This window comes from Nicotiana sylvestris, chromosome 1, assembly GCF_000393655.2.
Source record: "Nicotiana sylvestris chromosome 1, ASM39365v2, whole genome shotgun sequence".
Classification (NCBI taxonomy): domain Eukaryota; kingdom Viridiplantae; phylum Streptophyta; class Magnoliopsida; order Solanales; family Solanaceae; genus Nicotiana; species Nicotiana sylvestris.
This window is the reverse complement of record NC_091057.1, coordinates 139,885,841-139,909,017: the sequence shown is the minus strand read 5'-3', so window position 1 is coordinate 139,909,017 and position 23,177 is coordinate 139,885,841. Positions and strand designations below refer to the sequence as shown.

The following is a 23,177-nucleotide window of genomic DNA, read 5'->3' as shown; positions in this document are numbered from 1 at the left end:
TGGTCCTGTGGGTCTGTTATTCCATCATACTTTGAAATATCAGGCATTTTGAACTTTTTTGGAATTGGGAGTGGGGCAACACTCAGCTTCCAGGGTTGTTGCGAATATCTGTCCATGTCTACCCCTTTGATTATGGGCGGCACCCCGGGTATCTGCTCTATGCGTTCACTTTGCTCCTTGAGCTGTTTCTGCAAGGTTAGTACTAAATTTTGTAAATCAGAATTAATTACATTACCTAGTTCTCTCTCCTGCGATTTACTGGGGGTTCCACCACTGCCTGAGTTAACAAGCCCGGAACGAGGGTTTTCCATAGCGTTATTATTTGGAGAAGGTGTGGGTGTTGCAACAGGTAACTGGTTAACAAACGCCTAAACAACTTTGTTGGCCTGAACAGTAATTAATTCTGCAAAGCTTCATCAACAGCTTCAGCATTTTCAAATTGAGCATACTCATTTATTTGAGATCCATCAGGAGTACCCTCATGAGATTGCCGTGGAGAGTCCTGTGGAGTAGGAACTTGAATGTTAATATTCAGTGGGCCTCCCTGATTTTGTTGGTTCTCTTGGTTTCCTGGGGTGTTGTCATTGTTATTCGACATAATTGATGTAATAAGGAAGGTCAAGTGAAAAGAAAATAGATTATCAGATTTCCGGCAACAGAACAAATTTGTTTAACCAAAAAATAGAATTTCAGTCAAAGCTAGAATTTAGAAGAACGCGGGTTACTGATAATCAATAGAATATGTAAAAGAGAGTAATTTGGAGTAACCAGAATGTAATCAGGAGAAAAACAAGTGAATCAAAGTATATTTCAATTGTGTCTTTTTCTTACAAGTGACTAGATACCTCCCTTTTATAGGTATCTTGAAGATATGTGTTTCCTTCAAATCATAATGAGGCTATTATGAATAATTAAAGACATTGAATGCTACGTTACACAATCATTGTAATTAATACAAATTCTCTAACGTATCTAGTATTTAATGCCTGTCGAATTCCGTATTTGCGCTCTTTATTATGGTCAGATTCGTTCCTTTTGATAAATGATCTAAATAGGTACGGGCGCTGAATCCTTCAAATATCCTCCCGTGCCTCTTCCTTTGCCTTGGCTCGTTTCTATTGCTGTCCGTGCCTCTTGACTAATTATAATTCTTTGACTATTTGACCAGTCCACGTGTCTCAACATATATAAATTCAATTTTTCCCAATACAATTATAAAATATTTGGAACCTATGATTGGAGATTTATTTACGGCAGGATTTGTTGATTTCCATTTTGATGAATTAGTATACCCAATATTGGGGGGAGAAAATAAAAAATTGCAAAAGGAGATAGATTGGAATACATTATCACTATCTCATTTAGATCCTCGAACAAAGCAATGTGAACATGAGGTTCAAAAGATAATTTATTTGCAAAATATTGCAAATCAACTAACAGATGCATTCACTAACCTACCAAGGGTGACTAAATCACATATTCCAACTGCTAATGCTCCTATTCGAATTGATGTCCTGGTTGGACAATCTATAAATACAAATGAGTCTAAGCCACGCTTGAAACGTGGTAGACTAATTGATTCCAAAGATAAAAATAGCGAAAAGGAGCAAATGATCTAGGAAATTATAATATGGAGGCAATTTCTCAAAAAGAGCCTGTGACATAACAAATGATAAGACCTCAGAGGAGGTCCAGGTACTTGAATAATAAGAATGAAGAGATCTGAATAAGTTATGTCTCTACGGCAAAAAGGTGGGACCGAAATAATATTATTGTCGATAATATTTTTGCTTATAATGTTGCTATTGAAATAATGCAACAAGATGAGGATCTTGAACCAAGATTTGTCAATGAATATCGACAGAGAAATGATTGGCCAAAATGGAAAGATATTATCCAAGCAGAATTAGCGTCACTTGAAAAACGTAAAGTATTCAGACGTATAGCCCAAACACCTGAAGGAATAAAGCCAGTGGGATACAAATGAGTTTTTGTGCGAAAACAAAATGATAAAAATGAAGTCGTTAGATATAAAGCACGACTTGTGGCACAAGGATTTTCGCAAAGACCTGACATTGATTATATGGAGACATATTCTCCTGTGGTGGATGCAATCATTTTCAGGTATCTTATAAATTTGGTAGCCCATGAAAAACTTGATATGCGTCAAATGAATGTTTTCACAGCCTATTTGTATGGCACATTAGATAACGAAATTTATATAAAAATCCCCGAAGGGCTTAAAGTTCCTGAAACTAATAAAAGTTTTCGGGAAACTTGTTCAATAAAGCTTCAAAAATCCTTATATGGATTGAAACAATCAGGGCGAATGTGGTATAATCGCCTGAGTGAGTATTTGCTGAAAGAAGGGTGTAAGAATGATCCAATTTGTCCTTGTGTATTTATAATAAGGTCTAGATCTGAATTTGTTATAATCGTTGTGTATGTTGATGATCTAAATATCATTGGAACTCCTGGGGAACTTCCAAAAGCAGTAGATTGTTTGAAGAAAGAGTTTGAAATGAAAGATCTTGGAAAGACAAAATTTTGTCTTGGTCTACAAATTGAGCATATGAAAGATGGAGTACCCCGATGGTTGTGAGATCACTTGATATAAATAAAGATCCATTCTGACCTCATAAAAATGATGGAGAGTTTCTTAGTGCTGAAACTCCATATCTTAGTGCAATTGGGGTACTAATGTATCTTGCAAATAATACTCGACCAGATATAACTTTTGCAGTAAGTTTATTAGCAAGATTTAGTTCCTTTCCAACAACAAGACACTGAAATGTTGTTAAGCATATTTTTAGATACCTCCGAGGGACTATTGATATGGGATTATTTTATTCGTATGAATCTGATTCACAATTGATTGGTTATGCAGATGCAGGTTATTTGTCTGACCCACATAAAGCCTAATCTCAAACAGGCTATCTATTTACTTGTGGGGGTACAACTATTTCATGGCGTTAAATAAAACAAACTTTAGTTGCTACATCTTCCAATCATGCATAGATAATAGTTATTCATGAAGCTAGTTGAAAATGTGTATGGTTGAGATCAGTGACTCAACATATTCAACAATTGTGTGGTCTTTCTTTAAAAATAAAGATTCCAACGATATTGTATGAAGACAATGTTACTTGCATAGCTCAACTTAAAGGAGGATATATCAAAGGAGACAGAACAAAGCACATTTCACTAAAAGTTCTTTTTCACACACGATCTTCAGCAAAATGGTGAGATAAATATTCAATAAATCCGTTCAAGTGACAATCTAGCAGATTTATTCACTAAGGCATTGACAACATCAACCTTTGAGAAGCTGAGACATAAGATTGGAATGTGTCATCTCCAATATATCAAATAAAGCTTTCGTCAAGGAGAGTATAATACGCGATGTACTATTTTTCCCTTAACCAAGGTTTTGTCCCAAGTGGGTTTTCCTAGTAAGGTTTTTAATGAGGCAGCACTCAATGCGTATTACAAGATATGTGTACTCTTTTTCCTTCATCTTGTCCAGATACGGGAAGAATTATTGGAGTATATGAAACGGGATATCCTTTTATTGGGTGGCATTATGCATACAGCTCAAGCTATCCTAGGCTTTTTTCCACTGAGTTTTTCTAGTAAGGTTTTAACGAGGTACATTATCTTTTATATGGACATCCAAAGGGGAGTGTTATAAATGAGATGAATGCATGTGAGTGAGATGAATGCATTTGTACGTCCATTTAGCGTACTTTGTATTCATGTACTCAATTAAGAAGTACATTAACTTATAACTAGTGAATGAATTTGTACTTTTATAAATAGGGAACTTTTGACCCTATGAAAGATATACCAAGAAAAGAAATAACAAAATATTCTACCTCATATTTATTTTGTCCCAATTAGTATATTATTCTATTTTGCTCTCATTTCTTAATAAAAAAGACTTTTATAGGAGAATTGGTATAAGACGTATCACGAAAAATCTAGACGTAGTCTCCGGTAAGTACTCCTTCATCCTTAACCGGAGATTTCGGGTTCGAGTCCCTGGGTATGGAGTCGCCTTTGTTAGGAAAGATTTCCCCCAGTGTGGAACTTCTCGGCGCGAATTCAAATTTAGTCAGGTCCCAATATGAATACAAGACACCGGGTGGGAAACTAAAAAAAATTCTAGACATAGTCCAGCAATAAAACCACATGTTCATTTTGTATTTTAGCTTTTTCTTTTTTTCCTATAAGAACTGTAACAACAATTTACCTTTTCACAAATTTATTTTTTGAACTTCAAATATTTACTTATTGTTTTCTTTTTCTTTCGAAAACATTTTCAATAAAAAAACACAAAAAAATGAAAGATTCTCGTCTAAGCTTCGGAGTTGGGACCCATAACCCAAAGCCCAAATATACAAGATCCATAACCCCTTACCAGAAAAAAACAAAAACCGAAAAAAAAAAGGAGAAAAGAAAATTAAAATAACTAAGGAAACAAATAGAAAGAGGAGGATCACAGATCTGTGTCCGAAACTGAGCTGAAAGAATAAATTTGCATATACAGTTTTATACAGAGAAGAAACGAAGATGATGTCCAGCAATTACACCGCAATTGATAATCAGAATGTTTCTGGATCTGTTCCTGTAATTCTTTTCTCATTTTTTTTTGGTTTGATTGAATTATTATTCTGGCCGTCGTTCAGATCTAATTGTGTAATTTCTTATATATTATAGGCAGTCGCAGATCCACCTGGCCAAGTTGCCGTCAAATTCACTGGTAATGTCTTCAGATTTTCGACAAAATCATACAGTAGTATTTTTGTGGATCATTTTGAATTGGTTTGTGAAAATTTTGGGTTTATTTTGTGTTTGCAGATTCGAATTTGCAGACATTTCCACCTTCCAGTTCCCAGGGGAAAATCTCTGGTGCTTCTGGACCTCCACGTGATGCTGACGGTATCTCCTCCTAACTTATTCATATATAGTTACGACGTAAATAGTGTGTTACTATTAACTAACGTGTGGTTTTCAGCTAAATTGGAGTTAGTGCAGCTTTTAAGTTTGTCTTTAGATCTTTGAAGTTCATGATACAACACTTGTCTCTGTAATAGTGATATAAACACACCAATGGTAGTGCTTAAAATTGCGTTATGAAGGGCTGTCCAGCATGTTTCAGCATTTTTTATTTCATCTAAGCTGATGTTAAAATCTTACACACAGCTAATTATGCTATGGCTTCTTTCAATTTGAAATTTTTACTTCAAGGCTACAAACCCTAATCTTGAATTCAAATATACATTCTTCCTACAATGATTTTGAATTCAAATCTGATACTATATGAGGCAGTAGGATCATAAGAAAGAGATTGTTTCTCCAGTACAAAATTGGAAAGATGAATAAAATTTTGTGTAAACATATAAGTCAAAATGAGGTGAGGAAGAAACCATTTTGCCAGGGTAAAATAAATACAAGGAAGTCCCAGGATGGGTTTCGAGGGATTACAATAATGTGGTTATGTTTAGTCTAGGTATACCTAGTTCCGTACAAGTTGTCTCATCCGGTGCGTCTTTTTGATAGGGTAAAGTTTGTTGATGCGAACAGCAAAGTGCTGCTTAGTTGTATATTCAAAAAAGCATGTGCATTACAAGTCATGTAATGAACAGAGGAAGTATTTTCCACAGCCACGTTGCACCAAAAACTAAGCAAAGATATATAATTGTGTTTGAGTTTGATCACAGTATCTTTCTTCTCCTAAAAAATTTGCACGTTTCATCTGGTGCTTCTTCATAGAGTTATTTTGTTATCTCTAAAAAGAGTTAACTCTCAAAGCTTAACTGAAGGAAGTTGTGAGTCGTGCTATTGCGTCCTTTTCATTAAGTTATTAGCAGATCTATTTTTCCCTCTCCACTTTCCACGCTCAGGTTGAATTTACTTCTCTTTTTAGATAATAATTATGACTTCTTGTTGTAGATACATTCTCTAAACCAGTATCTGGTTCTGATGAGCCCCAGCAGAGCGGTTGGTTTCGCGCTTTCACTATTGCTGCGTACAAGCCCTATTTTGATGTTGATACCACTGATGTTCTAGAGAGAATTAAAGATTCACTCTTTCCTTTCACGGGATCCTTTTCGGAGAAGACTGCCAATAAACCAGATTTGTATGCTCCCTGCTCTTTTATTTCTATGTTTATTGAATTAGCATTTATGCTCGTGTCTTAATCCGAAGTATAACTCTAATAAAAACTTATTATGAGTAGTTATTTCCTGGAAGTATAGGCCTTTGGGCTTCTACTGTTATTAATGGCATTTATATAATTCTTATCCCATTCACTTCTATCAATTCTCTGCCCTGTTTTTTCCCGTTTACCACAGATGAATAAAGTTGGCAGTTATAGGAGACCAAGAATATATCTTGCTCCCACTAACACTTTCTTCTTCTTGAATGTTATTGTTCTAATTTTTTGTTATGATTTTGGATGAGATGACCGTTAATTAATATCCCTGTCTATCAATTTCATCCTGCAATATTCTCATCGATCAGCTATTTAGTCCTCGACTAAGAGGCATTTACCTGCTGGGAGCTTGCCAATGAGGCAATGAGCTACCAATGCTTAACTTGTTCGAATTGAATAGTGATTTATTGTGGAAACTTCCATGCATTAAATGCAGGCTGTAATGGGGTTGTGTAAATTCAGGCTAATGGATATGGAACAATTCTTACATTTAACTAGATGGAGTTTGTTTCAAATCTCTGGCGGTATATTTTGAAAATTACCATTAGGCATACAGAAGAACCAATACGAAAAATTTGGGTTGGTATCTTTGTCATTTTCGAGTTGGAATTTGTCCTGCGCATTGTACTGAAGCTAGTGAGTTTTGTGCAAGCCATCAGATTTCCCTTCTAGAATTTATGTGCTTTCATTTTGATTTCTTCTTCTGTCCCTATATCTATCTGCTATTATATAGGATTGTTTAGACATTCCGTTTACACTTCAGAACCTGTTATTTCTTAAGTTTCTGTTCCAAATTTGTATTACTTTTTTTTTGGGGTGGGGGTGGGGGGTGTGAATCATTCAGCTAATCATTCCTCTTGTTTCATCTTCTTTATGCATGTTCCTGTGTTACGTATGACCGTGATATAAAAGCACATGTTTGTTTATTGGCAAGCGGCAGAGCTCATAATGGTGATTATTGGCATATTTGTTTCATGAAAAGTTATTTCAGTTGTTGGGCTTATGATACATTATGACTGCTTTTTAAGTCCTTGCTCTTTTTTAACTTGATTGACACTTGGTTTGGTTTGTGGAGTTGGAACTGCGCATATGAAATTTCAACTGTACCTTCAAGGACAAAAAAGTAATAATCATCAAACAACCTACTAAAAGAATTTGAAAAAGAAAAGAACAGTTAGTAGCAAGTGAAGTTTTGCCACTGCTGCCCCTCTGTACATCTTTAGCCCAGCTTTACATGCTCTCTGAGTAAGAAGAAGCTTGTTCAGAACTTGGCTGCAGGGAAGTTTTGCTTAAGGTTGCAGTGCAGGAACAGATATGATGTCTGCAAACGTTGCATCTAAACTTAAACTATTGCTAGATGCTTATGCAGCCATTATCTGTACTGGATGGTGTCTAGACTTCTTTGTCCCTTAAGATGTCATGAGTGTATGTTTCAATTATTTCCATATTAGCGAACTTCTCTACCGTAATTACTCAATTTTTTCTTTTCAGGTATGGCCCGTTCTGGATATGCAGTACCTTGGTATTTGTTGCAGCTTCCATTGGCACATTTGTTACGTATATAGCACACAAGCTACAGAAAAAGGAGTGGAACTACGACATCAACCTTGTCACTTGGTCTGCGGGTTTATTTTATGGTTATTCCACTATTGTTCCTCTTTGCTTGTTTCTAGTCCTCAAGTACTTCTCTGCACCATCTGGCCTCGTTCAGCTGCTGTGCCTTTACGGCTATTCCCTTTTCGTCTTCATTCCGGCATTGGTAAGTTTATTTAATTGCAGTATACTTTGTTGAACTTTTGGGAAAGCTGTTGCTTGATGAATCCTTTCACTATCATTTTTAAGTTTGCCATTAGGATCCATACTAAAATCTATGATTACCTGCTTACAGTGTCTGTCTCTTGTTCCCTGGGAGATAGTGAGATGGGTAGTTGCTGGTGTAGCTGGCTTCATGTCTGCCACATTTGTGGCTCTTAATCTGAAACACCACATAGCATCGGCTGGTGAAAGGTGGTTCTTCATTGTGGCTGCTATCTTCCTGTTGCAACTTGCACTTGCTTTGGTACTGAGGGTTTACTTGTTCAACGTCACAGTATAACTACAAAATTATTGGAATGTGACTAGGCACATGTCATATAATCACAGAGAAAGGACACTGTTCTTCGTATCAACTTGACTGTAAGTGTGCTTGGTCATTGAAACGGAACTGTATTCATTCATTTTTGACGATATACAATAATATAGTTTCATCAAAAGGTTCTCAGCTTGTGTCTTCTTTTTTAGAATGTCACACTTTTGAGCTTTAATAGTGGTCTGCGAGTTCCAGGGGTCGATGATTTACTCAAACATTTGTGTTTAGTGGGGATTTAATTGTAGTGTCAAGATTGGTTAGCAAATTCTTACAAGTCCACTTAGAAGATAATCAAACCATGCGGAAATACTTTTGCTTGCCATGATGACCCTGAATGACCTAATTTTCAACTCGGTATCTACCTATTCTTATTTTGCCTGCTCCATTGGCGATCAAAATAAAATTGTGATGATTAATTACAATTTTCTCAACCCTTGCGGCTGCACTCCTTTATTCTACTTCTTTTCATACTCAGATCATTCCTTGTGAGTATAAGAGGCAGATGCACAGACCAAAGCAAGAAAATTATAGTGGTGTGGTTCAGTTTTCTACATTGGGTTTTACGACTTTGCTAGTTTCTTTTTATTTGAAATGCAAATTCAATATATTAGTTTTTCATTAGCCAATATATGTTTGAGAAAACCAAATTAGTAGGACGAATTTAAAATATCCTCGTTCTGGAGCTTTGCTATGTAAATTACCAAGTCGGCTAAAACGAAGGAAACGACTGTTGCAAGCAAATTATGAGTTAGCATATACGAAGATCACAACGCAACAACACGTGTAATAATCGTATCTTAGAGTTCAAATAAAGCGTCATTGTTGGAAAATGAAATACTTGTCATTGAAAAAGCAATTGCCATGGCCATGTAATTGCTACAGCTCTAATATATATTTGATGTCTTCATTACATATATAACAGTCAAGGTTCTTTTTTTATTGGGGAATAAAACAACGAGGGTGGAAGGAGAAAGGACATTTTTCTCAAGGTATATTTCAAAAGTATACAGGATTTTCAAAAACCAAGAGGGCGGCTAAGTGCTCATTTTCCAATACTTAATTTAGTGCATTAGAGATATTAGTTTGCTTTTTAAGAAAATTAGACATTAGAAATAGGAAAAAACATGTTGTGTTTTGCCGCTTATAATTCCGTGACGTATATATTCCTTTTGGTAGAGCTATTTCCAAATGAGAAATTGAGAATCCACAGTTTTCAAGACCACCAAGTAATAAAATCGTGAAAGTAGACAAGGGTTTAACAGGAATTTCATATAACGTTTATAACTTTTAAGAGTCCAAATTCATTTAACTATTCAAATTTTAAATTTAGAGGATATCTTTTCTTTATTTCATCTACTACACTCAAATTCATATGTTAAATCAAGAAAGCTTTGTCTGTTAACTTTTAAGTGAAAATGCTATGTACTCATATATAAGTCAGAAACTATCAAGAACTTAGTACTCTGCTAATTAATTGACCTATTGGAGAGTTAAGCTTTTGCAAAGAAAAGCATAATCAACATGATGCAAAAGAAACAGTACTAATAACTCGTTTTATAATTAAACAATGTCACAAGATTTTATAGTGTGTGTGTGAGAGAGAGAGAAAGGGATGCCTCAAATTAAGCAAAGACAAATATAATTAAAGTAGAGATCTCTACTTTTAAGAGAGGTGCCACAAGTAAGAACAAAAGAAGAAACAAAGATAGTATTATATCAAGGAAGAAGTCTAACTCAAAATAAAACAAAACAAAATACTAAAGATGCCTTTATGAAAAATGTGCTGTTTCTTCAAAGGGAAGAACCCTTTTGATTATGAAATCAAAGCCATATATATTGTACATAAATTAGGTCACAGTCAACACAAGAGCTAAACCAAGTTGTACGGTACCTAGATATTTGCACAAACATTAGGGTTTTAGTCCTTTTTAGACTTGAGGGAAAGACAGAAAGATTAATAAGGCAGAAACAGCCTAAGCTAGAGTCAAAGGTTAGATCCTGAATTTAAGGTATGTGGCTTTTCACCTAAAAAAGCTTATTGGTAGAAATTTCTAAGAATTTTAGACATCACTGTTTGGCTGACATTACACTTTGTCATCATCCATATTTCCATATATACTTCTCCAAGGTTTTTACTTCTTTAAAATTATTATTAAATCAATTTCCAACCAAATGCCGAACCCACACCTCCCCCCCCCCCCCCGCGCGAAAAAAAACCCCACAAAACCGAAAGCCCTTTCTATTGACTAACTTTTCACTTTTCACACACAAATACTCTGGAAGAGAAAGAGAACAGTATTTGTCTGTTCAGCACACACCTTAAAATTAGCTACCATGCAACTTATTTCAGCTCCGTCAAAGCATTTATTCTTCTTCCTCTTGGTTCAGTAGGCATATATATCTTTTTCTCAATACCTCGCACAAAATCAAGCAATCTTTTCTTGGAAAAGATTAGAGAAAAGGCAAGAGAGAATTAAACAGTGAGAAGAAAGGGGCCATGCCTGCCAAAAGAAGTATATTAGTATATATTATATGGTGTCTTTTGTTGATCTTTCTGACATTTTCATCCGTACAACAAGAAGCTTTGGGAGCTCGGGACCTGCAAGATAAAAACATGGAAAATGCACAAAGTCCTACCGCTACAAGTGGAAGTAGAAGAAGCAGCCATGGGGATGAAGGTTTTGTTGCATATGTCAATAGAGAAGTGCCCTCTTCTCCTGATCCCTTGCACAATTAATTGGTGAGCAAGGAAGAACATATATCAGAAGATAGTTGTACATAGATCACTAAAGCTAAAGCTTTTTAATCATAAGGTCTCGTTCGTTTGCATGCACTTCGGCTATTTCACTTATGTTGCCTTCCACCAACAAACATATCGGTTAACTTTGTCCACCAGCAGCTATCCTTACGTTTGTATGTTAGAAAAAAGGAATGGTATGATTAAGATGCTTCACAATCCCTTGCATGAAAGGTAGAAAAAAACCATTGCTCTGGAAGGGGTTGTGAAACATTTGTAATCCTACAACATTGTCATTCTGCTAATAATGGTGAAAACCCTATGTCTATTTTTTTTTCTAATGCTTATTTTACTTTTCTTTTTTCTGATTTTCTGTAATCAACAGTTCTGGAAAACCCTAGATGTTTCAGTTCTCGTTTTTGTAATATTCTTTCATTCGTTGACTAGTGAAACCCACTTCCGTTTCCTTTTAAATTCACATCAACTTCCATTTCTCTGGCACTCATAACTCATAAGAATATATGTTCCATTTGTGCAGTAGAATATACTACTATTATTTTTCTTTGTGGTTTGGTAAAATCAGAGTGTTAATTTTTTTCTCCAGTATAGTAAAAACCAGGCCACTGCAAAGAAAATTGGGAAAGAAGAAAGTGAACTGCCAGAAAACAAGTGAAGGTTAACAATAGTGAAAAGTATACAGAATTTCCGAAAATTTTATATTATAGTGAGTACATAATTTTTAATCTGAACTCTACTTTTATGGAGTAGCAACTTCGTTCTTGCTTTTCTTTGCGTTGGAAGTAGTTTACACATGTGTATGGGTTTAAGTTTAGTTGCACTGTTGTTACAAGCGGAGGCGGGGTCAGGATTTGAGTTTTATGAGTACTAGCATAAGTGTTTGTAACTAAGGTATGAATCTAACTTTTGCACATATTTAAAGAATTTTTAATACAAATAAAATATTTAAATTAAAGTTATTGATTGGTCGAACCCGTACCTGGTAGCTCTGCCCCTATACGAAGGCTAATTAGTGGAGTGCATGGATGGATGAACATTGAATGAGACTTTGAAGCTTGCAGAATAAGTCTAAAGCATCCTTTAATTTATTGACTTCAGTAATACATATATAATTGCCATTTTTCCTCATTAATTTGACTAATTGCAGTCCATGAATGTTATTTCCATGGGGATATATGACAAAGTCTTTAGAAAAGGTTATTATGCCCACGCGTTAAAATCAACCTCACTTGTGGGTCCCTTTTATCACATTGATTAAGGACTAAAGTAGTTAAGTTTAGGTCCTATGTTGAATTATTTCAAAAAGCAACTTTGAGTTAATTAGTTCGTTTCTCACTTTTCTGACATTCTACGTTAGGCTTAGCTCCCTTGCGTATAATAATTTGCCATCTGAAAACTGGTAGAACCAAGGATTTGATAGGACATGTATAAATGCACATTCTGGAAAAAAGATGTCGTTGTATCCTTAAAAAGCTATTGCTTAAGAAGAAAAATTCACTCCTATGTCCAAGAAGGCAATGTAAAGCCACCACAAAGTGCAACAATTAGCAGACTGTCGTTAGAATTTCTGATCAATAAACAAAGGTGAATTCGGTACTAATTTAGCTGATGAGTGAATAGAGTTTCCAATAAGTGAACATATGCATTTGCTTTAACAAGTTACAAAAATAAGTTGTTTGACCAATTAAAACCATTTTCGATTAACAAGTCAAAATCCTTTGAAAGCAATTGAGAAAATGAACAGGCACACACTATGCCACCATAATGGTTAAGATAGTCCTGAGATATCTCATACTACTAACCATTCCAATACTGTAAAATCCTTGGGTTCAGAAAATCATTACTGACAATTGCATCTATAGCAGGGATCACACACACAAAAAAAATTAGGAGAGAAATTCAAAGAAGTGCTAATACAGAAATAGGAGTCCAAAAGCAATCTATTAACTTAAACCAATAATGGAATCAAGTGGGAAATAGCAATCTGCATTTCTATGTCAATGATCCCACCTAATAAGCTGTTTCTAATTTGTTTGCTACACTTAAAAATTCAAAATTAGTCGCCGCTGCCTTCTTCCTCTTCGGGCTCCTTAAAAGGAGGGTCCAAGTTCAAGAAAATACATGCTTCAGCTCTTTCACAATGGATATTCAAGTTTCTTAAAATAATCATGCCTTTGACTTCTTTCCTTTAGCTTCTTTTGCTGGAGGGGTCTGGAAAGGCATGAATGTCACCCCATCCATGTATGGACGTAGAACTTCAGGAATCTCAACTCCATCTTCCCTCTGGTAGTTCTCAAGTATACAACAGATAGTCCTCTCTGTCGCTGTAAGAGTGGAGTTCAACAAATGCACGTATTGTTTTGCTTGCTCATTACCCTAAAGGAAACAATTATGTCAGAATAGCAGTTGAGATTTGTGTGAAGTAAAATATCTAAAACAAACATTGGATACTTAAGTTGAATTGTCTGAACGAATACCAGTGGATGGCAATAAATCCACAATTATTGGCTTAGTATTTCAATAGAGATATCTTCTTTTGTAGCGATAAATTTGAATGAAGGGGCAGATCACAATACCTTCTTCTGTCCAAACCGAATTTCCAATTTCCTCGACTGATAGTCTGTGCAGTTTGAGCAGGACACAAGCTCTCTGTAAGTCGAAGATGCAGGATACCAACCTTCTAGATCATACTTCTTTGCTGCTGCATCATTCAGTGCGCCAGAAACAATAGATACAATTTGGTAAGGAATCTTTAGCTGTGAAAAGAAAGAACTATGTTTAGATTTCCTTGCATCCAGGGTATGCCAAGCCAAGATTGAAATAAGTCTAATGATAAATAATATGATCAAATAATAGTAAATGCCAAGTATAATCTAGTACTCCATCTAAAAGATGCAGTGAACCAGAATGCATTCCTGAGCTGCAGAAGTCCAAATTCCCTATATGGGGAGAGCTGTTGATGTGGTCTGTTGGTTAAGCAACTTCAATTATTCTCTCATAGCTTTTTTTTGCATAACTTATTTGATAGTGAAGTCGCCATAAAATGACTTAAATGTGAGTGGTCTAAACCACGAGATGAGAAGTCGCTGATCCATTAATAATCTACAGCCCAACAGCCCCTAAGCAGGTGGTCTAGGGATCAAAGAGTTGGAATAGCATCCTTAGGAACCAATCCGAGTAAAGGCGACCAAAAGGTGAATTCTTATCATCTGCCTAAACCTTGGTGGACAAAGTTCAGGTTAATTAGTCAAGTTGTGTGCACGTAGGCCCAGATTAAAAAAGACTATCCAGCACAACAGATGATGGGACTCTAGGAATCAGAAACTCCAAAAGAATTTCATTCTAGAGTTGCTGGATCAATTAGCTACTCATTTATTCGTTCATATTATATTTTTAATCACATTGAAGATTGATAGAAAGAGTCGCTTATAAAAACAACTTCAATGTTAAAGTAGCTAAATGAAGAATAATATTTCATTAAACAATTAACAAATATATCGGGATGTTGGACTAGATAAGATTATTTTAAGAGAACTCTTCATGGGCTAAATGTGATAATGCGCGAGTGGTATGTTCACACAGGCACAAACACAAAGTGACATCTGATTCCAAGGAGTAGCTGCTATACTCTAATTGGCGTACATTAGTCTGAAGAGGTGTAGCACTCTTATAGAAGGTCTATTGTTACAGCAACTGAGTAGTAAATCATCACATGCCTATCAACATTGCTTAAGCAGCTTCAAAGATACTGCTAGCAGAAGGCAATATCTCAGAAAATGGAAGAGAAAATCAAACCTACCAGTTGAAAGAATTCCTCCGAATTTTTAATCATCTCCTCATGCATGTCCCAGGAGTCATTGCCATTTGGACTGGTCAAACAAAACTGTTCCACTTTCTCAAATTGATGTACTCTGAAAATTCCCAGAGTATCTCGTCCATGTGAACCAGCTTCTTTGCGGAAGCATGACGAGTATCCAGCATACCTGGTGAAAGGCATAGATGTTAGTCCATAAAAGGCCAACTAGAATTCTTCTTTTTCTCCATGAAGAGAAGAAAACTTCTACCACCACTGAAACTGAGGGAATAGAGGACACTGTGGTGCCAAATTGTGTTACAATACCTTAACGGAAGCTGTGAAGGATGAATCCAGTCATCCAAATGATAAGCACATAGAGGTTGTTCAGCAGTGGCAATCAGATATTTGTCATCTCCCTCACCAGTGACCTATCAAACATAAGATAAGTGAGGTATGTCTTGCCACCATCAATTTTAAATCAGGAAGCATGAAACATCTGTAATCTTGTAAGAAAAACAGCATGAATGTATTATTCATGTTTTTTCCAATCATCCAGGCAGGGGCAAAGCCACATTGTCCTAAAGGTGGTCCTTCTTCGAAAAATTACACTAGTAAAATATTAGGTTTTAGAGGTATATAACATATATTGAACATCCTTCGTAGGAGAATCTTTACATTTCTTTAGGTTTGAACACCCTAGGAAAATCCCTGGTTTCGCCACTGCATCCGGGATGAGGAAGTTCTATTCTGATGTACATATTTTTGGGACTATCTTGTCTATTTAATGAAATATCTTTAACCTATTAAAAGATGAAGAGTTACTGTCACTAATAAACGGTAAACTGGAGAAATTTCCTTCTGACACAGCGGGAAAGATCCTGCCAAATAAACCAACATTGTTATCAAAGGCCTTCTGCTGCAGTTACAGCAGCTAATCCATGGAACGAACTGCACTATCAGTGTCTATTAAATCCATTCAGCTTCATGTACCAAAACATATGAGAGATTACCTTGTAAAGTTCTTCATCAAACTGAGCTAACTGAGCACACTTTGCCATGATTTCTTTCCTCATGAAGAATGGTGTCTGCAATGGATTATATCCCCTCTTCCTTAGGAAATTAAGAGCAAAATTAATTAAAGCTTGATTAAGAAGTACACCATCCCCTTTCAAATAGTAACCTCTTCCTCCAGCAACATTTGCACCTATATATTTCAGATATCCTTGCATTAACTAGCAACTCATATACAAATGACAAAAGAATACAAAACGAACTACAAAATTTTCAGAAAGGAAAAGGGTAAAAGGAACAATTTAACCTGAATATAGTGGGTTAACAGAAAAATAAGGATGGAAAAACAATTCGCAGACACAAAATAACTAAATAAGACCAAGAAAATGAAAACGTAGAATGGGGAAAGGCAAAATAGAAAAGTGAGATGAGAGAGAGAGAGGGGGGGAAGAGCAGCTCAGCAGTCAGCATCAAGATTTTAATAAGCAGACAACCAAAGAGTCTTTTGTTATGGTTTATTTAATATTCCCTCCGTTTCAAATTAGATGAGGTACTTTCCTTTTTAGTCTGTTCAAAATAAATGACACTTAAATTTGGAAATAATTAAACTTTAAACTCTTCATCTTACCCATTTTACCCTTAATGAGAAGCTTTTATAACCACACAAATGTCATGGCCCCACAAAGTTTTTACCCCTTAAGCTTTTACGACTACAAGTTTCAAAAGTCTTTTTTTTTTCTTAAACTGCGTGCCGAGTCAAACTACCCCATTTAAATTGAAACAGAGAGAGTACATGAAAAACTCTCGACGTCCCGTTTATTCTGTTAACTACAAATTTGCCTTGGTAATGTATTCTTAGACGCAAGATTCAATATTAATTTATTTATTCCAGGCTTGCATTGGCAGGGGGGATTTTCAGAAAATGAAAATAGAAATTATAGAGAAACTAAGAGAAAAAACTTTGTGATTTAAAAATAGGAATGTGGACATGTAGCCATAGCTAGCAACAAGTAAGAAATTCACCATAAAAAATCCTTAATATCCACCACTTCTACTTCTCATAGTACCTGGTTTCCTCTTTCAGAACTATCTTAACGATAGGAACTTCAGTAGTGCATTATATAAAAAACACGACATGAAACAATTAGCTTTTCAGTATTAAGACAATTCTCCACAGCATTGGTATCACTCCTACTAGAATGTGTTAGCTATTGAGTGTATAATCTGGATTAGCTAGCGAGGGGATTGCCAATTAGGCAGTTACTACCTAGAGTCCAGGAAAGTTTCCTAGTCATTTAAAATAACATGCAGAAAGACAACCCTAAAAACAAGCGCACTTAAGAAAAGTAAGAGGCCTAGTTCTGTAAGCTCAATATAGCACTTACCCTTTTTAATGTCTGCAATTCCAAGAAGCTCAACGAGATCAACATGATTTTTAAGACCCTTCTCAGTCCGCTTCTCTCCCCAAGATCGAACTATAGCATTATTTGCCTACAAATAAACTTTGGTTAAAGGAGAAGTTTCATTTTAAGATAACCTATGTCACTAAAAAAAGGCAGCACACTTTACATACCTCATCATTACTAACTGGCACTGAATCGTGCACAAGGTTTCCAATGATTTCCAACTTTGAATATAAAGCGGCTCGAGCCTCCTGCACTTCTGCCTCTTTCTTTGCAGTTAGTTGCTTGTTCTCTTCAGTGTCCTTAATCTTGTGACTTGCATCCTCACCAGACTTTACAAAAGGGAAAAAAAACATGATTCAATTTCAACTTCAACATTAAACTTGAAAAAAACACGCATGCTTGGCAATAAACAAAAAGTAAACAAGATCAGTTGCCAATCCAAGAGATAGAAATTTTAATTGCTCAAGAATCAAGAACCCAAAAGGTTGGTGCATAATCATTTGATAGGGTGATAATAAAGTCTATACACTATTTTGGAACCATTCATTACATCAAACAATATTCAAGAATAACAGAAGAATTTCCTCCCAAATAAATTTTCATCACGAAACATAAAGCTCTAATTGCACCATATGGACAAACAGAACTACTACCCAAAATCCCAAACTAGTCAGGACGGCTATATGAATCCTTAAAGCCCTTTAGTTCTATTCAAACCAATTTAGCTCTATTTCACCCCTTTAAGTTTCACCCAAAGCCGTAAGTGCTATTAAAGGAGGAGAACTATGGCAGGTTGATAGCCAGCATAAAAATAAAAATAGCCATAACATCATGAATCATCACTTATGTACCATCTCTTAAAGTCCCCCCCCCCAAACCCAAAGGAGGGATGGTCTACTGCTCTAAAGAAGGTAGACTTTTTTTGAAAGGTAAGATAAAATTTTATTAACAAAATCAGTACCAAGGAGGTACTGATAAGTACAAAAGTATACAAAAAGGTGGAGATTATCTACAACGTTTATATCATAGCCTTTCCCCCAGCACATTAAATTATATAAGCATCTATATTTTATAAGAGAAATCTACTTTATTTTCAAAACACCTATGATTGCTTTCTAGCCAGACTGTCCAAAATGCATAAAAGAGAGTATTCTATAACTTTCTGAATTCTTTCCTCATCTTGCAGCCTTAAAGCTAAAGCTTGTCTAACACTTCTGCTTTTGACTACTGAATCTAAATTAAACCTCTTTCTTTTTTAGCATGGAAATTAAGTTTTACCCTCCACAATTCTGTTCATATAAAAAAGAAGGTTAAGATAATATTGGCTTTTATTTTCAGACAGTAACACTCTTCTTAGTTAGAAAAGGACCAAGCCTTGGATAGCAAATTCTGAGCACAAGATCATCATGAATTGTATATTTCTGTTTCATTTTTGTTGCAAAGAAGCTCTAGTAGGAGATGTAGATTCTGTAGTTGACATCTTGGGATCTTTGTAACTAGTACAGGACTATCTTTTTGTTTCTTTTTTCTTTTGGGGGTCCTGTAACTTTGTTTCTCCCTTAGCAGAACCTTTGTGCTAAGGACTACTTTAATTGTTAATAAAATACCAGTTACCTTGCTTAAAAAAAAGGACCAAGCCTAACATTGGGACAGGATTTTACAGTCATTGGCGACTCATAAACATTAACAAGACGTAAATATTACAGATTATTGTACCATCTAAACTTCTATATCTTTGAGACTTACCATTTGTCTAATTGGTACAGTAACAAGCACGCTTACACTTGCAGTTGATCATTTTCTTAGGTTCTCCTTTCAATTAGGTCCAACATACATGATATAACAAACTATAATAATCATGACGCATGGTAGACATAAGTCAGGTCGGTAGGTGTGCTAAAAGTTCTTATTACAAGACACTAAAAGACGTGAAAAGAATATATGGCAGACGGATAGGACAATTGGATTCAACAACCGAATAGAACACTCACAATCTTTAGCCTGGCAACTTCTTTGTTGATCTTGTTGAAATCTTTCCTCAAGTTATCAAGCTCAAATTGGCCTGAAAAATACACAAATCTTCATCAAAATCATGCATGTAGACTGGGTATCCCTCTATCCGGTTAAATCTCAGTAGCAAGTACAAAAATATTTTGCAAGTCCTTGCAGCACTTGGTGTCAGTAAGAAAAAAATGCAATATTACTTCAAAACTAAATGATATGACAATAAAACTAAGATCATTGGCACAAAACTTAACACTGGGCTGAGCCAAAGTGGAGCAAAAAAAAACAAAAAAAGTCGCTTGGAGTCAAAGCAGAATCGACATCAAATTGAGATTAAGAAAAGGGATTTACTCCAAACTACACAAACAAAGCATCAATTTATTTATAGGATATATGAAGCAGTGAGACCACAAAATTGAGGTTAAAAAAGGGTTCCTAATTAAACAAGCCAAGCACCAAACAACTTTAAGGGAAAAACTAAATGGTTATTATGTGTTTGGCACGAAGGTATTTATTTTCTTTGCAACTATCTTAACTTTTAATTTCCTCCAACCAACACTTAGACATTAAAATTTCATCAAAACTCTATCCGATTTGTTAATATTTCTGTTAATCTTTAATACTATACTTTCTCCGGGTAATACTTTTCTCTCACCAACCAAACACTAGAAAACATTGTACTACAAACTGAAAAACGAAGAAGCAAATGATACACAAAAAATTTCTGGATCGCGAAGTGCAAAGTGGAAAAGAGAGAGGGACAGATGGATTACGCTGACGCCATTCTTTGTCGAGTTGAATGACCTGATCGACGAGACCGACGTCGGCAAAACGACGACGTTGAGATTCACGAATGATCTCGGGATTATGTCCCTTATCTTCTCTGAACAGATTTATGTCCAACATCTTCTTCTTGCCTACAAGTGAAGAGCGATGAGAGCGTGAAGGGTAAAAGCTAAGCTGATACTTGGGGAGTGACGGCGTAGCAGTGGGCTTGGGTTTTGAGCTTTGACAAAATCCAAAATGGAGGGTTAGAGCCTACAGGTTTAACTCTTTCAGTAGTATATTTTATGCTGGAATAATGTATTACTATTTTACAGATATTTGACACTAATCATGTCAAATATTTAAGTTATTTGGATTGTATGTAAATAATCTTAAAATTTTCACTTTCTCGATAAATATAGATAATCATTGTATATTAACTATATGAAAAAAAATTAATCATTTCTTCTATTATTTTTTTGATACCATTTTTGCCGGTATCATTGGATCCTAAAAATAGTCAGAAAGCAAAATAATAACTCATATTTATTGAAAAATAATCAAATGTTGAGACAATGAATGACTCTTTGAATAAGATTTAACTCTTTTACCACTACTTGAACTCTTATTTGGTGTGTTGATATCTCTTTAAAATATTTCTTTCTTAAATTCAGTTTCTAAAACATTATTTTTCAATAATAATTATTTTTATAATAATGTAATTGAAAATATTTTTCTTAATTCAAAACTCATTTTAGTTGGCTATCTAAAAATATAAAAGAATTCTTTAGCTAGTGAATTTTGTTTACTCCATTTTGATATTTGACATTAATCATGTTAAATATCTGAGTTATTTGAATTATATGTAAATAATCTTAACATTTAAACCTTCTAAATAATTATAGATAATCGTTAGATATTAATTAAGAAACACTACATGAAAAAAGACTAACATTTTCTCAATTCTCGTAGTGATAATTTTATTTTTGCACTATTCTCATAAGTGTCATTGGAACCTAAAAATAGTCACAAAGTAGAATAATAACACATATTTATGGCAAAGCACAAAGGTTGACACGATATAAATGATTCTTTGATTACGACGTGACTCTTATACTACGACTTGAACTCTTATTTGGTATGATTTTATCTTTCAAAAATTATTTCTATTTTGAAATTTCAATTTCTAAAACTTTATATATATTATAATAATGATTATCTTTATAATGATACAAGTGAAGATATTATCCTTAATTTAAAATTCACTTTAATCGGCTATTTAAAAATTTAAATCTTTGGCCGAATTTATTTAAGTATGACTTCACTTTAAGTTTAACGATATCTCTAGCCTAAAAATTTGAATTTTTAATACCCTATATATACAAAAAATTTGTTCTTTGAATCATTAAATGTTAAATTAGTTTATTATTATTACTATAAAACATTGTATATATTGTCTTAAAATTGTCAAGTAGTTTATTTTTCGACACCATACTTGGCTTAACTTCAATGCAAACTACTCAAATTGCATTCCAATTCAAATTCGAATGTCATATCAGTTTGTTAGTAATAGTGATTTTTAAAAACGACACATAAAGTAAATTAAACAAAAATATTCGAAAATATCCTTGTCTTATAATCTATGTACTCAACAAAGATGAAACATAAGAAGAAATTTGTTTTCATATTTTATTACTCGTTTTTAGATCTTTCTAATATTTTTTTTCAATATTTTTTTTCTTTTATTTTATTTTTTATGACATTATTTCGTTTGTTACAAAAAATTAATTTATTTCACTATAAAAGGATGAGTTTTAATAAAAGTTGTCTACATATGAACTTTAAGTATATTTTTAGTCTTTGATTGAAATTATTTCATATTTTTCTTTTGGCTTTATCTAATCAGCCTAAATAGGTGCTCACTCGACCGCTTAAATTAAAAAATTAAATGATGTGTAATTTATATATAATCCATATATAATATATTTATAATCGTGTATTGTCGGTATATCATCTATTTATATTATAACAAGTAAATAATAAATATGGCCAGATATTATATATATATTCCATAAGATTTCGGTTTTTTGAGTTTATCCATGATATAACTTCTGTTATAATAATTTTAAAACTCTCTACTAATGTTCAAAAATATCTTATCTTTGAATAAAAAAGTAAAGAGTTTTTTAGAAATAATTTGTTTACATTTAAAAAAAAATCACGTCATACCAATTTTTTCTTTATATATACTCTTTGTTACACTTAAAAGTCGCTATAGAAATTATCAATTAGAAACCAATTAATCTCTTGTTGAGTTTGAAAAAAAAAACTTTCACATAATCTAATGATTCAAAACTAATATTCTTCAACGAAAAAAATATTATACTCTTGCAATATTGGCTTGACTACAACTAAATGAAGGGGTTTCAGCTTATACCCTTCAAGTCTTTGAATGTGCTAAATTGAAATTAATAATAGCAATTGTATAGCCAAAGTTTTGTTATTTGCTTGATGTCCATTTATGCAAATTGACTCTTCAAACAAATATTCTTCAAGAAGAAAAAAGAAATAACTTTTCTTTTTAATATTGACTGATTTTGTGATGTTTCTTTCTCTAGCATGTATGTTTACTTTATTATATATGTAAGTAAAGTTTTATTTGGTTTTGTAAATTTTTTGTTATTTAGATAAACATAGAAGTGTATCCTATATATTACATTTATTTTAAAAGAATTTCGTTTTATTCAAATCTAGCTACAGTGTTTCAAAGAACTATACATATAGGATTTTAAATGTGAAAGAGTTTTATAGTTATATGCAGTACTTTTTTTTTTGCTAGAGGCGAAGTAGTATTTAAATAGTTATAAAAAATAACAAAAGTTCCTAACATGGTTGCATATGATCATTAACCAAATTAAGTATAATAACATAATAAAAAAGATAAATTTTATTTTTAATTTAAATTCGAATTTTAGAACTTCATCTATAAATCCAAAATTATCTTTTAATTTATATATATATATATATGTATGTATTTAACTAAAATAATCAAATTTAGAATAAAGTTACCATATACTATTGATATTTATTAGCTT

The 23,177-nt window shown here is 34.0% G+C and overlaps 2 protein-coding genes across 2 annotated transcripts; one reads left to right on the top strand and one right to left on the bottom strand.

The window, feature by feature from the left end:
• Nucleotides 1-4,366: 4,366 nt before the first annotated feature.
• Nucleotides 4,367-8,469, top strand: LOC104233087 (uncharacterized). Its single transcript, XM_009786391.2, has 6 exons — nucleotides 4,367-4,629; nucleotides 4,720-4,762; nucleotides 4,861-4,941; nucleotides 5,956-6,142; nucleotides 7,709-7,976; nucleotides 8,106-8,469. Exons 1-6 carry the CDS (start codon nucleotides 4,573-4,575, stop codon nucleotides 8,310-8,312), a joined length of 843 nt encoding a protein of 280 aa, XP_009784693.1. The 5' UTR covers nucleotides 4,367-4,572; the 3' UTR covers nucleotides 8,313-8,469.
• A 4,553-nt stretch (nucleotides 8,470-13,022) lies between these two features.
• Nucleotides 13,023-20,389, bottom strand: LOC104233086 (serine--tRNA ligase). Its single transcript, XM_009786390.2, has 9 exons — nucleotides 20,091-20,389; nucleotides 19,305-19,375; nucleotides 17,481-17,642; nucleotides 17,293-17,398; nucleotides 15,907-16,100; nucleotides 15,221-15,324; nucleotides 14,900-15,083; nucleotides 13,677-13,856; nucleotides 13,023-13,476 (listed from the first exon to the last, which is right to left on the bottom strand). The coding sequence occupies exons 1-9, from the start codon at nucleotides 20,221-20,223 to the stop codon at nucleotides 13,267-13,269; spliced, it is 1,344 nt and encodes a 447-aa protein (XP_009784692.1). The 5' UTR covers nucleotides 20,224-20,389; the 3' UTR covers nucleotides 13,023-13,266.
• Nucleotides 20,390-23,177: the final 2,788 nt, after the last annotated feature.

What these genes read in the sequence shown, in the direction of transcription:
- LOC104233086 (XM_009786390.2), bottom strand. Translation starts at nt 20,223, where the DNA reads ATGTTGGACATAAATCTGTTCAGAGAAGATAAGGGACATAATCCCGAG. An exon ending in TGCCAGTTAGTAATGATGAG is followed by an intron (nt 17,399 to 17,480) that starts GTATGTAAAGTG and finishes GTTTATTTGTAG; the next exon opens with GCAAATAATGCTATAGTTCG. An exon ending in AATTGCAGACATTAAAAAGG is followed by an intron (nt 16,101 to 17,292) that starts GTAAGTGCTATA and finishes TGAAATATATAG; the next exon opens with GTGCAAATGTTGCTGGAGGA.
- LOC104233087 (XM_009786391.2), top strand. Translation starts at nt 4,573, where the DNA reads ATGATGTCCAGCAATTACACCGCAATTGATAATCAGAATGTTTCTGGA. An exon ending in ATGTTTCTGGATCTGTTCCT is followed by an intron (nt 4,630 to 4,719) that starts GTAATTCTTTTC and finishes TATATATTATAG; the next exon opens with GCAGTCGCAGATCCACCTGG. An exon ending in ACCTCCACGTGATGCTGACG is followed by an intron (nt 4,942 to 5,955) that starts GTATCTCCTCCT and finishes TTCTTGTTGTAG; the next exon opens with ATACATTCTCTAAACCAGTA.